Source organism: Dendrobium catenatum, unplaced genomic scaffold (genome assembly GCF_001605985.2).
Source record: "Dendrobium catenatum unplaced genomic scaffold, ASM160598v2 fragScaff_scaffold_1220, whole genome shotgun sequence".
Classification (NCBI taxonomy): Eukaryota; Viridiplantae; Streptophyta; class Magnoliopsida; order Asparagales; family Orchidaceae; genus Dendrobium; species Dendrobium catenatum.
In genome coordinates this window covers 4,899,688-4,911,796 of record NW_021319682.1, presented here as the reverse complement: position 1 = coordinate 4,911,796, position 12,109 = coordinate 4,899,688, and the positions used below count along the sequence as shown (strand labels likewise).

Sequence of the window (12,109 nt, the reverse complement as noted above, 5' to 3'; positions counted from 1 at the left end):
CAGACCATGTGTACAGTCTTTTTCTAGCTAGCTGGTTCAATGAAACAGGGATATTTTCTCCATTCTTGATTTGTTCTATTAGAAAATTTATTTAATCTGTTAATACTATAATATATCCTTAATATGTGAGGGTAAGATTTCTTTCTTTACATATGTATTTACTTTAGAATTTCATTTCTGTTGACCACCTTTTTGGCATCGGTCACTTGCACGATCTTGTTACTTTTGTATTTTGTAGATCGATTTCTTTTCTTGGATGTTCCACCATTGTGTTGATGAATGATCACATCATGCATTTTACTTGGGTTCGTTCCTTAATTCACCTGAAGGATCATCCAAAAAACTCGATGCACAGAAAGAACTGCTTGATATACTGACCCATCGCGTGCATGTAGATAATAGTATAAACCTCATAGGAAAGCTTCTCTTTGGATTAGAGAAAGGCATACAAGTCCTTAGTGCAGTTCCAAAGACAGGGCATCCTTTTGTCGACGATTTGGCCTGCCTAGAATCAATAGTAATTTTCTTGAACTTCTATTCAAATTTCTCTATCTCAAGATTCAGTGGTTTCATTTAAGTATGATTTGCATTTCCTTCTCCAGATTCGAATTTTTGAAACGCATTGTGGATCTCTATCTAAGTATGGCATGAAGCACATTCACTCTTTAGCTAACATTTGTAATGCTGGCATCAGCAATGAGACAGTGGCTAAGGTGTCTGCTGAAGTTTGCAGCCAGTTTCCGTCCACTCGACCGAGTTCTCTTCATAGAGGATTCAGTGCCTGAAATGGGTTATACCAAGGAAGGAAAGCACAATCTCATGCTTGTTAGTGGCTATCTTCGACAGTGTTGTAAATAGAAGTTTGGTATGTGTATGTCTCATTTCTGTTAAAAATGTATGGCAAGTTTTCCCATATTGAGGATCAAGTATAGTGCCGCTACTTTATCAAAAGTTCTTTCTTGAGTTTCTTGATATCTGGATCTAATCACAAGGGATTTTTTACATTTTTTATTGCTTCCTGATTTGTTCAGTGATATATATATATATATATATATACTACTATTATAAAAGGGGCTTGAGTTTCCTTCCTCCCGTAAATTTTATTCATCCATTCTACTTATTTTTTAATTATCTTGCTCATCCATTCTATTAAAAATATTTAATAAATCAAAAAATTCACATCTATACTATCTATACTACTATATAAAAGTGGCTTGGGATTCCACTCATAACAAATCTTGATCGTTCATCTATAACTTTTAAATTAATCTACAACGTTCATATATGACTATTCAAAATCTATCATTTATCAGCAATTAATAATGCTATTAATCGGAATTTTTAAAATTGATTTCAAACAATTAGTTCCGGCTCTTTATCTCATATGCCTAATTTAATTAATAAATCCTTCTTAAAACTGCATTAATGTTCTTTTTACCTAATTCAATATTGGATTCTTCTTTTGAAATACAGGAGTAAACCCAAGCGCTAACCCTTCGTATTCCCACTTTCAACCCTTCTTATTCCAATTTTCAAATATATATTTGGCAACCCTTTATATGCACTTTCCCGTTCCCCTTGCTCGCATAACTTACCCGCCTGCTAGCGTACCCCTTTGGCTTCTTATTTCGTGGCGTGGGAACCCGCCTATTTCAGTTGAGAGAGGTATAAATCTTCTTATTCTTAATTTTTTTTTGTCTGTTTGAGGTCTCAATCTTATTTTTTTTTTTTTTGTCTGTTTGAGGTCTCAATCTTATTCTTCTTACATCAAAACTGTTTGGAGAATTAACCACTTTGTGATTCATCACCTCTGAATCTTAATATTTTCAAATCAAAATTAGATTTTTTTTTTGAATGATTCAAAAACAGTAAATTCTAATGGATTTTTTTTATTGAATCAAATTTATCTAAATTTTTTTTCTATCTTTTTCGCTTATATTGTCTATATTAAGTGAAAAAAAACTTAATTTTTATATATTTTATCAATTAAAAATATTTCAATTAATTATTATTTTTAAAAGTTAGTTATCTTAAAAAAACTAAAATTTTAAACATTTTATCAAATGAAAAATTTAATAGTCAAATTTACGCGAGCTCAATAGTGAATATTTTACATGTTATAGATAATCAAATTTTCATTCATCTTCACAAACGGCATATATAAGACGGCTTTATACGCTCATTAATTTTGTTTGATTAGTTATTTATTTTTTTCATTACCACATGCATAACTTTGAAGAGTGCGGATCGCAGGAAGGATGAAAGCTTTGCAGGAACAAAATTAAGGGCCAGGGACTCAGGATTACAGGAACCCGCTCAGGGCAACAATATCCATCAGGGCCAAGCTCGAGTGCCCATAAGAAATCGATCCGATCATAAGAGGGTTACCCCGGTTGCCAAGAAGTAGCAGCCCAAGACGGATAAGCAGGGTGCAGATGAATCATGCCAGGCTAAATTGCAAAACCGCATGAGAAGCAAGCATTGGCCATCCAGAGGGTAACGAGCGGGTTCCACTCATCATCTCCCCGTAATACCCAATGAATCCACAGCTCCGTTAAAGCAAGTAGGGAATGTAGCACGGAGCGCCTCAGAGGATTTCCAGTTATAAAATTTGAGAGAAATAGCCCAGATAATCTTTTTAAGCAGCTCAGGATGAGTCATAGTAAAGCCAGAAAATCCCGCTCATTCCGTTCTCTCCACAAAAAGTAAATGACACAGCAAACTACAAAGTAACAAAAATTCTTCTCCACCACATTAAAAATTCAAATTTCATCCAGAAATTCAAAAAGCTACAGAAGTGAAGGTCTAAATAGAAAGCAGTTAAGGACCGGTAACAACCCAGCGAGCACATCGAAAGAGAAGTCACATAGGAAGAATAAGAGCATTCCTCTTCCCGTAAACATAGAGGGCAAGTGGAATCAATGTAAATATTCCTCTTTGCTAAAACATCTGCCGTCTTAAGTCCATTTTTAATCAAGAGCCAAGAGTAGGAAGAGAACCTAAGTGCCGCCCTTTTATGCCATACATATATACTTAACCCATGAGACTTCCAGTAACCCCTTATAGAAATTAAGTCTAAAAGCTCTTATTGTTAATATTTGATTTCCAAGAAAGAGGCGCAGTGTTTTCATCAGTAAGAGGTATAATATAAATCAGATCCTGCACATCTTTAGGAATAAAATCTGGTAAGCACCAAACACCACCTTGTAAATAACACCCGAGGTAAATTAACATTGAATTCAAATAGAAAGTAACTTTACCCCATATCTTTTCATATCATCACAAATAAAGCAAGTTTATATTCAATGGTTGATCTAACGAATAGATTCAATCAGGGCTGCTAAATGTAGGGCTTCATTTTAATATTCCATTGTGGCATTGTATGAAGCCGGTTCAGGTGCAGATTGACGGTCCAGCTCTTCCTCCACAAGCAAGCGGCTGCCAGTTCCCTGCCATTCACAGTAAGCAAAGGACAAAAGATAAAAAAAAAATTCAAAAAAGGGGGAGGGGACCAGAAGTTCAGTGAGCTCACGACCAAGAGAAGGAGCTCTCTCTCATTTTTTTTTAAAAGGCCATGCGAGGTCTCCATTTTAGGAGCTCTCTCTCCACTGAACAAGCCCCTCCCTCACCCTTTGGAACAATTATTAGGTCCTCTGACCGAATGTATCGGTCATCACTGAGTTACTCGGTATTTGTCAGTATTTGCTCGGTATTGCTAGGTATTGCTTGGCAATAACGAAAAATACCGCTCTGTGAAGATCAATACCGTGCAATACCGAATTTTTTCTAGAAAAAACTAGGTATTGCTCAGTAATGCTCGGTACAACTCGGTATTGTTTGGTATTGCTCAATATTTGTCTTCACATAATGATATTTCTCGTTATTGTTGGTATTGCTCGGTATTTGCTTGATATTTCTCGTTTTGTGTCTGATACGTGGTGCAATCTCAGTGCTGGCCGAACGTAGCTCTAAGTACATTCACCGGACCAAATTAAAGTTCCACCCTTTGGCTTATCAAGGGCCGAGCAATTAACGGTTGTCTCCTCTCCGATGATCGAGCAGCTGGTTCCGACTAGCTCCGCCCACTCCGACTCCGACCCATTTGGGCTTGGGTTGGACCAATTTTGGTGCTATTTGGTTCGTCCTTTTGAGATGTTCAATTTGACTGTAAGTTTGCTGAAATTGGAATTCCGATGATCCCAAATTTAATTTTGAAAGTTTCCAACTTGAATATGCCTCGAGTTTCGTGCTTGATCAAGGCAATTTTTGTCGACGTATCAATTATACAAATATTGTCTCTGATATTATTTCTTTTATGCACCGAATATAATTATATTTTACTGTAACTATGAATTCTATTAACATATAGGTCTCATTATGAAGTTCTTCCAATATGAAGAGTTATTTCGAACCTGATGGAAGCAAAGAAAGAAAAGACAAAACTTTCTCCGAATATTGTAACTCAAGTTTAGTGAGGAAAGACAAATTATTCTTTGCGGATGCCGAACGTCATCCAGAGATCAACCATAATACACCACGTCACCCCCGCTCGGTAACGCTCAGTACCACGCTCGGTACTGCTGACGTGGCGCATTCTGGTTGATCTCCGGACGATGAACTACGGTCGGCGCTCGCACAAAATAATCTCTCAGTCATCGAGTTTTTTCACAGCCTGAAGTCGAATATATTGAATGTGTAGATGAATGCTGGGAGAGGCATATGGGTTGGGCCATGGGAGGATGAAGGCCATGGAGGCTTATGGGTCGGGTTACTAATATGCAGGCTTGTTAATTTTTACTATTACTAGTTTTTGGTATAGCCTTTTATGGGTGATTGATATGGGTTTTTAGGCGCAACCTTTCTATATTTTGAGATCAAGATGCATGGTCAGTAAATAGAAAGAATATCAAAGGAATGTTGTAAGTGTTCTGAATGGACAAATGGTTTCGACTCCCTTGATCGTGGGTCGTTAATAGAGTATTTGAGTGTCTTAATGTCATCGAAATTTGGCGATCTTGGTTTCGTTGGATTAGTCTTATCGAGCCACTCGATTCGACTATAAGCCTGTTAGGTTTGGAAATCGTTTGGTCATTTAATTTATGGTTTGAACATTCTAAATGTGCTTCGGGTCTTCAATTTGAATCTATTTGAGCTTGGATTTGGTTGAATTTGGTGTTTTTGGGTTCGTCTTTTTGAGATGTTTAGTTCAACTATAAATTTATTGAAATCGGAATTCTGATGGTCCCATATTTCATTTTGGAAGTTTCTAACTTATTTTTTTTTTCCTCGAGATTCGTGCTTGATCATGCTTAATTTTTTTATGATATATCAGATTTGTATTAGATGGGGTGTTTCAATTTGTTTTAGAGCAATTATGATCATGCTTATTTGAATCTTAATTAAATCATTTTTAAATCTAAAAAAAATTATACAAATTAAAAAGGTTAATGGAATATTATTATATTTATTGTATTTTAATTTGATTTTATGAATAAGAACATAAAATTAAATGCAAAAAATTAAGATAAAATTTTCACATTCTATTATTTTATTTATTATTTATAATAAAACAAATCTATATGTGAAATAAACCCTAAAAAATAAAAAGCAAATGAAGAAAATTTCATTAAGATTTGTTCAATTAATTGATCTTTAAATTGATTAAAACTTTAGGCTATCTCATGCAAAAAACTTGTTACTAAATGCCAATTTCATGATAAATATGAGAGATTCTGACGCTTCTTCTTCATCTTCTCTCCATCCCCAAAGAACTTCCCTTCAACTTCTCCTTCGAATAGTAGAAATGAAGGGTTAGGTTTAAATGGATTGGAAGCTAAATGATCATTTTCTAATTAAAAATATTGGTTAATTAATTGGAGCCTTCAAAATTCATTTAAAAAAAAAAAGTTTTTGGGCTGAAATTTAAAAAAATATATTTTATTTAATATATTTAAGAAAAAATAATATTAGTTTAATTTATGATTTCATATAAAATAATAAATACTATATGATGTTGGGCTAAAATTTAAATCATGAAATTAAATTAAATTACATAATTAATCAATCAATTAAATTAATATCTCTTATTTCTAAATATAAACAATTTTAAATAAAAATAATTTATAAAATTACAAAACGGGGAAAGATTCGTCTGAACATTTGCAAATTGCAAAAGCGACATAAAGCTGCAATAACGCAATTTAAGGTGCGTAATTAAGATCATTTATGGGAAACTTTCGAAATAAGCCTCAATAGTCAATATATCACGCCATTGGCTCAGAATATGCACCAATGAATATTCTGTATTCAGACCTATATTTTTTTCCATATTAGCCCCTTGCAATTCGAAATATTAGCTTCTGGCTCTTGCGTTTGTTTCCTTTATTTGCAGCCCAAAGCAGTGCTAAGTATTCTTATTTTGCAGAGAAGAAAGGAAGAAGAAGAGAGAAAGAGGGAGAAGGAAGAAGAAGAGAAGCCATGGGAGAACCTGCCATTGATCTCCATTCTTCTCACCATTCAGAGTTCAATTGTGAGCCCTTTGATGGATGGCAAGGTAAGATCAATGTAATTTCTCCATCTTCTTTTTTTTTAATTAAAAGAATAAAAGAAATTAAACAAGTGAGATTCTGATTTGTGCAATGTAGAGATTGGAATTTCATATAAATATTTATAGTAGTTAGATTTATTTTGAGATTAGTGCAATATAAATTTTGAATGATTAACTATGTGTTATAATCATCTCGATTATAATCTGATGGCTATAAAATTAGCGTGATTAAATTTAAGTTACAATATTGTAACCCTATTTTTCTCCAATGATTGATGGAGTAGAATAATTGAAAATAAATTATTTTTGTATTTTAGATTTGAAATATGTGTTTGAAAATGATGGTTTGATTTTTATTTATTTTGTTTATGAAAATAAAATAATGACAATTTAGTAGTTTATAAAGTTAAGAACTTTGTTGTTTTGTTATTAAATTCAATAAAATTATTGAATATAAAATATTATTATTTTTAAAATAAATATGTATATACTATAGCCCTTTATAGTGAGTCGATATTTTTGGTTTCAGGAATTCTTCATGGTTAAATCATTTATTTATTTTTAAAAAATAAAATATACCAAATTTGTGTTTGAGCAAAGAATCAGTAAAAGCTCAATATTTTGTCCATTAAAATAAATCTATTTTCTATTTTTCTTAGATGGTAAAGTAGTAATTATGTTTCATTTGGTTTATGCTTTTATATATATTTTGCTAATAAGTTGAACCCCTAACTATTTTACAGTAGAAGAGAATGATCATCCTATTGAGGAGGTGAGAATGACTGTAGACCCAACTGATAACCCAAACCTTCCAGTACTGACGATTCGAACCTGGTTTCTCGGTGTGATCTCATGTATGGTGCTTGCATTTGCAAATATGTTCTTTGGGTATAGAACAAACCAGCTAAGTATTGGTTCAGTTTGTGTTCAAATCATCTCCCTCCCAATTGGGAGATTTCTTGCAAAGACTTTGCCTAAAAAGGATGTGAAGGTCCCATTCACCAATTGGTCATTCTCGCTCAACCCGGGGCCTTTTTCGATAAAGGAACACTGTCTTATCACTATTTTTGCCAGTGCGGGTGCCGGAGGTTTATATGCCATTCACATTGTCACTATAGTCAGGGCTTTTTATCATAGAAGTATTCACCCGATGGCAGCCTTCATGTTAGCACAAACAACACAGGTAAGAATTATAAACCGTTTTTAGTCAGAGTTGATGATTATAATAGGTAATATATTTTTAAGATGTATTTGTTTTAGTGACATGTAATTTTTAGAGTATAATTTAGTCTCTCAACTTTTTAAAATTTAACATTTTTGGTCCCTCTGTCTTCTCATATGTTTGGAATTAATGAAAGCTAGTCGCAGGAAGCAAATGTATTGAGGGTTTACTAGTATTTATATGAGGTTTAAACAATCCTTGCATCTATGGATTATTTGTAGTCACAATAGAAAATCTTTAGTCATTTCTTTGCTTGAAAGTTCCAAAATTTCCCTCAAGTAGAAGACCCCTAAGATTAGCTTCCATCAATTCCAAACAAATGAGATGATGAAGAACAAAAAATGTTTAGATTCGATGAGTTGAGGTTAAATTTGAAAGTAAACTTTGAGAGTGAAATGATCAGACCAAAATAATTTTGGGAGCATTTGATCATTTACTTCAAAACTAAAAACCAAAAGAGAATAATCTAGATGGTAACAGTTTTAAACATATAATATGCATTATAGCATTAACATAATTTTCATAAATATTTTTGCAAATGTAATTATAATTGATATCATTTTGTTCTTGAAATTTGAAGTTGCTTGGCTATGGTTGGGCTGGCATTTACAGAAAGTACCTAGTGGAGTCTCCATATATGTGGTGGCCTGCAAATCTCGTCCAAGTCTCACTCTTTAAGTAAGAACACAAAATCATTCAAACTAAAGTCTTCTTTTGATATCCTAATTTTTCTAACTTTTATGCTAAATGGCTTTCTCTAGAGCACTACATTTGAAGGAGAAAAGAAAGAAAGGAAGACTCACAAGACTTCAGTTCTTCATCATTACATTCGTTGCAAGTTTTACGTACTATATAATCCCAGGCTTCATCTTTCCCACAATTTCAAGCATCTCTGTGCTTTGTCTGATATTTAAGAACTCCATTACAATGCAACAGATTGGTTCTGGGCAAAATGGACTTGGCATAGGCTCATTTGGCCTTGATTGGTCTACAGTGGCCTCTTTTCTTGGTAGCCCTTTAGCCACACCTTCAACAGCTATTTTCAACATTATGGTTAGCTTCTTCTTGGGAATCTATGTACTCGTTCCAATTAGCTATTGGCTAAACCTATACAATGCAAAGCATTTCCCTATCATCTCCTCCAGTGTTTACGACATGAACGGGAAACACTATAATACTACTAGAATTATCAATGATAAAACATTCACTTTGAATGTTCTAGAAGAAGAAAATTATAGCAAGATTCATATGAGTATTACATTTGCTTTGACTTATGGTTTGGGGTTTGCCACATTGACAGCATCAATAATGCATGTTGCTTTACATGATGGAAAGTAAGAATTTGTTTTGTCTACATCTATATCAAAATCAACAAATTTTCTCATAAAATTTATTTGAATTTAATATTTTTGTTTTTAAAATGTGTTTAGGGATATATGGAAGCAAGTATGGAAGGCTAAAGAATATGCTAAGAAGAAGGCCGAGGATGTGCACACAAGATTGATGAGGAGGAACTATGAGCCTGTGCCTCAATGGTGGTTTCATGTTCTTTTGGTTTTAGTTGTTGGACTCTCTATTTTTACTTGTCTTGGATTTGGTGGTCAACTACAACTTCCTTGGTGGGGTGTTTTGTTCGCTTGTGCCATAGGCTTATTCTTTACTTTACCAATTGGAGTTATACTGGCAACCACAAATCAGGTGTGTTATTGTTGATTATATTATGGCAAACCATGCATAAAACAACTTAGAAAAGGAAAAAAAATTCAACAAAACCATTTAGGTATGCTAAGTATCATAATAGTTATTTCTAACTTATAATTTTCTTACTAACTTTTAAAAGTTTTGCTTTAGAAAGTATGCCAGTGGATAAAACATATCAGAAATCATGGTTGGAAAATTAGATTTTTATAAAGCTTAAGCTACACCAATTGATAAGTTACATTTATTACTTGTATAATCCTTTTAAGCTAATTCTATGGTGTATGCTTCTGCCAAAACTAGCAAACTATATTGCTCGTTATATATTTTTTTCTCTTACTGTTAGAATTTTTAAAAGCTATTTTCTTAGCATAATTTGTACTCCTCACAAAAGTAGTTTTCTTAAAGTTAATCCTAAGAAAATAGGAAAAAAAGTTGTATAAATTCTCATGCAAACAAGCATTGCTAATGCAAATGAGCCTCTACACCATTACTCTATTTTGGCACATATCTGATACAAATGATGTAAATAGAAGGATTTGTATGATAACTTTACATCTGATCTTCTTTGATTGTTATTTTTCAGGCACCAGGGCTTAATATAATTACAGAGTATATAATCGGTCTGATATTGCCTGGAAAACCTCTAGCCAATGTGACATTCAAGACATATGGTTATATAAGCATGGCACAAGCACTGGGACTTCTTAGTGATTTAAACCTGGGCCACTACATGAAAATTCCACCAAAGGCTATGTTCATCTCACAGGTAACTTGAACTCAACAAGCTCAAGCAACTTTGCATGACATGTCATTATTTTTTTAAATTATGAATTTTATATGATGATTCACAACAACCTAATTATAAGGAGTTGAAATGGTCCAACTAAAACTCTCTCAATTTTAGTTGTTAAAAATATATAATCAATAATCAAACCTAGTAATGGAGCATGTGATGTGCTAGAGTTGGATCTTGACCCTTAGATTTAATAAAATTCTTATGTACTTATATACAATATGAACATTTTATTATTAGACTCTTATAAGTATAGATATTATAGAAGTTTTGCTCCTCTGAATTCTGAATATGCCCTTTCACCACCTCTAACTTGAAATATTAGCTTTGTCACTACTTAAAATAACGATTTCCAATAAATTAAGAAGTATATTTTTGTAAGCACTAATTCCAAAGCCAAAGATTAATTAATTAAAAATGATGTGGAATAAAAATTAAAGTTTTTTTAAGCTGATGTGGGCAATACCAACTTCTTCCTTCCAAAAAGAATAAAAAACAACTATCTATCAACTATCACAATCTTGTAGATTTGATTATGAAAACCTCATCATATATAATTTTTAAAAAGAAACAAAGAAGTTGTAGCTTCTGTAATATAAAACTAAGAAAAAACTATTCCAAACACCCCTCAATTCCACATTTGAACTGGTTAAATGACACCAACTAACTAACTTACTTCTTTATAAACTTTTTGCAGCTAGCAGGAACCATAATATCATCAGCCATCACATTTGGAACAGCTTGGTTTCTTCTAAGCACAGTGGAGAACATATGTGATGTAGATGAGCTTCCAACTGGAAGTCCATGGACTTGCCCAAACGATGCAGTCTTCTACAACGCATCCATTATATGGGGACTCGTTGGCCCTGTAAGAATGTTTGGAAAACTTGGGCTTTACTCTTCCTTAAACTATTTCTTCATCATTGGCTTCTTGCTTCCTGTTCCATTCTGGTGGCTTTCCAAAGCTTTTCCAGAGAAAAAATGGCTGAAACACATTCACATTCCCCTCCTCCTCTCAGGTGCAGGTGGAATTCCTCCTGCACACACAGTGAACTATATCATGTGGGGAATAGTTGGTGTGTTCTTCAACTATTATATCTATAATAAGTACAAAGAATGGTGGGCAAGGCACACTTATGTGATGTCAGCTGCATTAGATGCTGGAATAGCCTTTATGGGTATACTTATATTCTTTGCCTTACAATCTTATAATATTAGTGGAATAGATTGGTGGGGAGGGGGAAGTGATTATTGTCCTCTTGCTAGTTGTCCTACAGCACCTGGAGTAGTAGTTAAAGGTTGTCCTAGCATTCAATAGTATGATCAATCTTTCTGGTTATTTATTCTCTGTATTTTGTTATGGAAATGTTGGTAAAGTTCAAAGAACATATCTTAACAAGGGAAGTTTATATGTGAAGTGCATTTTGGTTATTATTGATGTTCTTAGAAGGTAAGCAATGTTGTAAGTTTGTGGATATGGTTGACTAAAGTAGATGTTGCACAAAAGGATTGATGTTTGAACATGAGTTTATAGTTGTTTGTAAAATTTATTATGAAGTTATTATGGGTATCATATGTTTTTTTTTTTACCATGAGAGAAAGTCAAAGAATAACTTTGTGATATTTATCATCAGTGGCGAAGCAAGAAAATTTTAAAGGGGGAGGCTCAATTTTAATCTTGCTTCAGCTGATTTTGATATTCATATTTAATTAATCACTTTACTGCTTATATGTATTATACTTGCAGATTTCATTCGAGTTTTTTTTTTAAATCGCTCGCTGGAAGAGCCGATGCGGGCTTTTCTAAATTTTTGAGGGGCAGCACGTGGCCCCCTTGTCTACCATA

The 12,109-nt window shown here is 33.4% G+C and overlaps 2 protein-coding genes across 2 annotated transcripts in view; both read left to right on the top strand.

Moving 5' to 3' along the window:
- The window catches only part of LOC110101224 (vacuolar-processing enzyme-like), a 3,933-nt gene extending 2,920 nt beyond the window's left edge, over positions 1–1,013 (top strand). The window contains exons 2-3 of the mRNA XM_028699126.1: positions 300–517; positions 603–1,013. Coding sequence (XP_028554959.1) covers positions 300–517; positions 603–785 — 401 coding nt within the window. The 3' untranslated portion in view covers positions 786–1,013. The remainder of the gene's footprint in view (positions 1–299; positions 518–602) is intronic.
- A 5,429-nt stretch (positions 1,014–6,442) lies between these two features.
- LOC110101250 (oligopeptide transporter 5) lies at positions 6,443–11,802 on the top strand. The gene is made up of 7 exons (XM_020829059.2): positions 6,443–6,553; positions 7,291–7,730; positions 8,350–8,447; positions 8,531–9,103; positions 9,200–9,467; positions 10,054–10,236; positions 10,961–11,802. Exons 1-7 carry the CDS (start codon positions 6,478–6,480, stop codon positions 11,579–11,581), a joined length of 2,259 nt encoding a protein of 752 aa, XP_020684718.1. The 5' UTR covers positions 6,443–6,477; the 3' UTR covers positions 11,582–11,802.
- The last annotated feature ends 307 nt before the right edge of the window (positions 11,803–12,109 follow it).

What these genes read in the sequence shown, in the direction of transcription:
- LOC110101250 (XM_020829059.2), top strand. Translation starts at nt 6,478, where the DNA reads ATGGGAGAACCTGCCATTGATCTCCATTCTTCTCACCATTCAGAGTTC. An exon ending in GCCCTTTGATGGATGGCAAG is followed by an intron (nt 6,554 to 7,290) that starts GTAAGATCAATG and finishes ACTATTTTACAG; the next exon opens with TAGAAGAGAATGATCATCCT. An exon ending in TACTGGCAACCACAAATCAG is followed by an intron (nt 9,468 to 10,053) that starts GTGTGTTATTGT and finishes GTTATTTTTCAG; the next exon opens with GCACCAGGGCTTAATATAAT.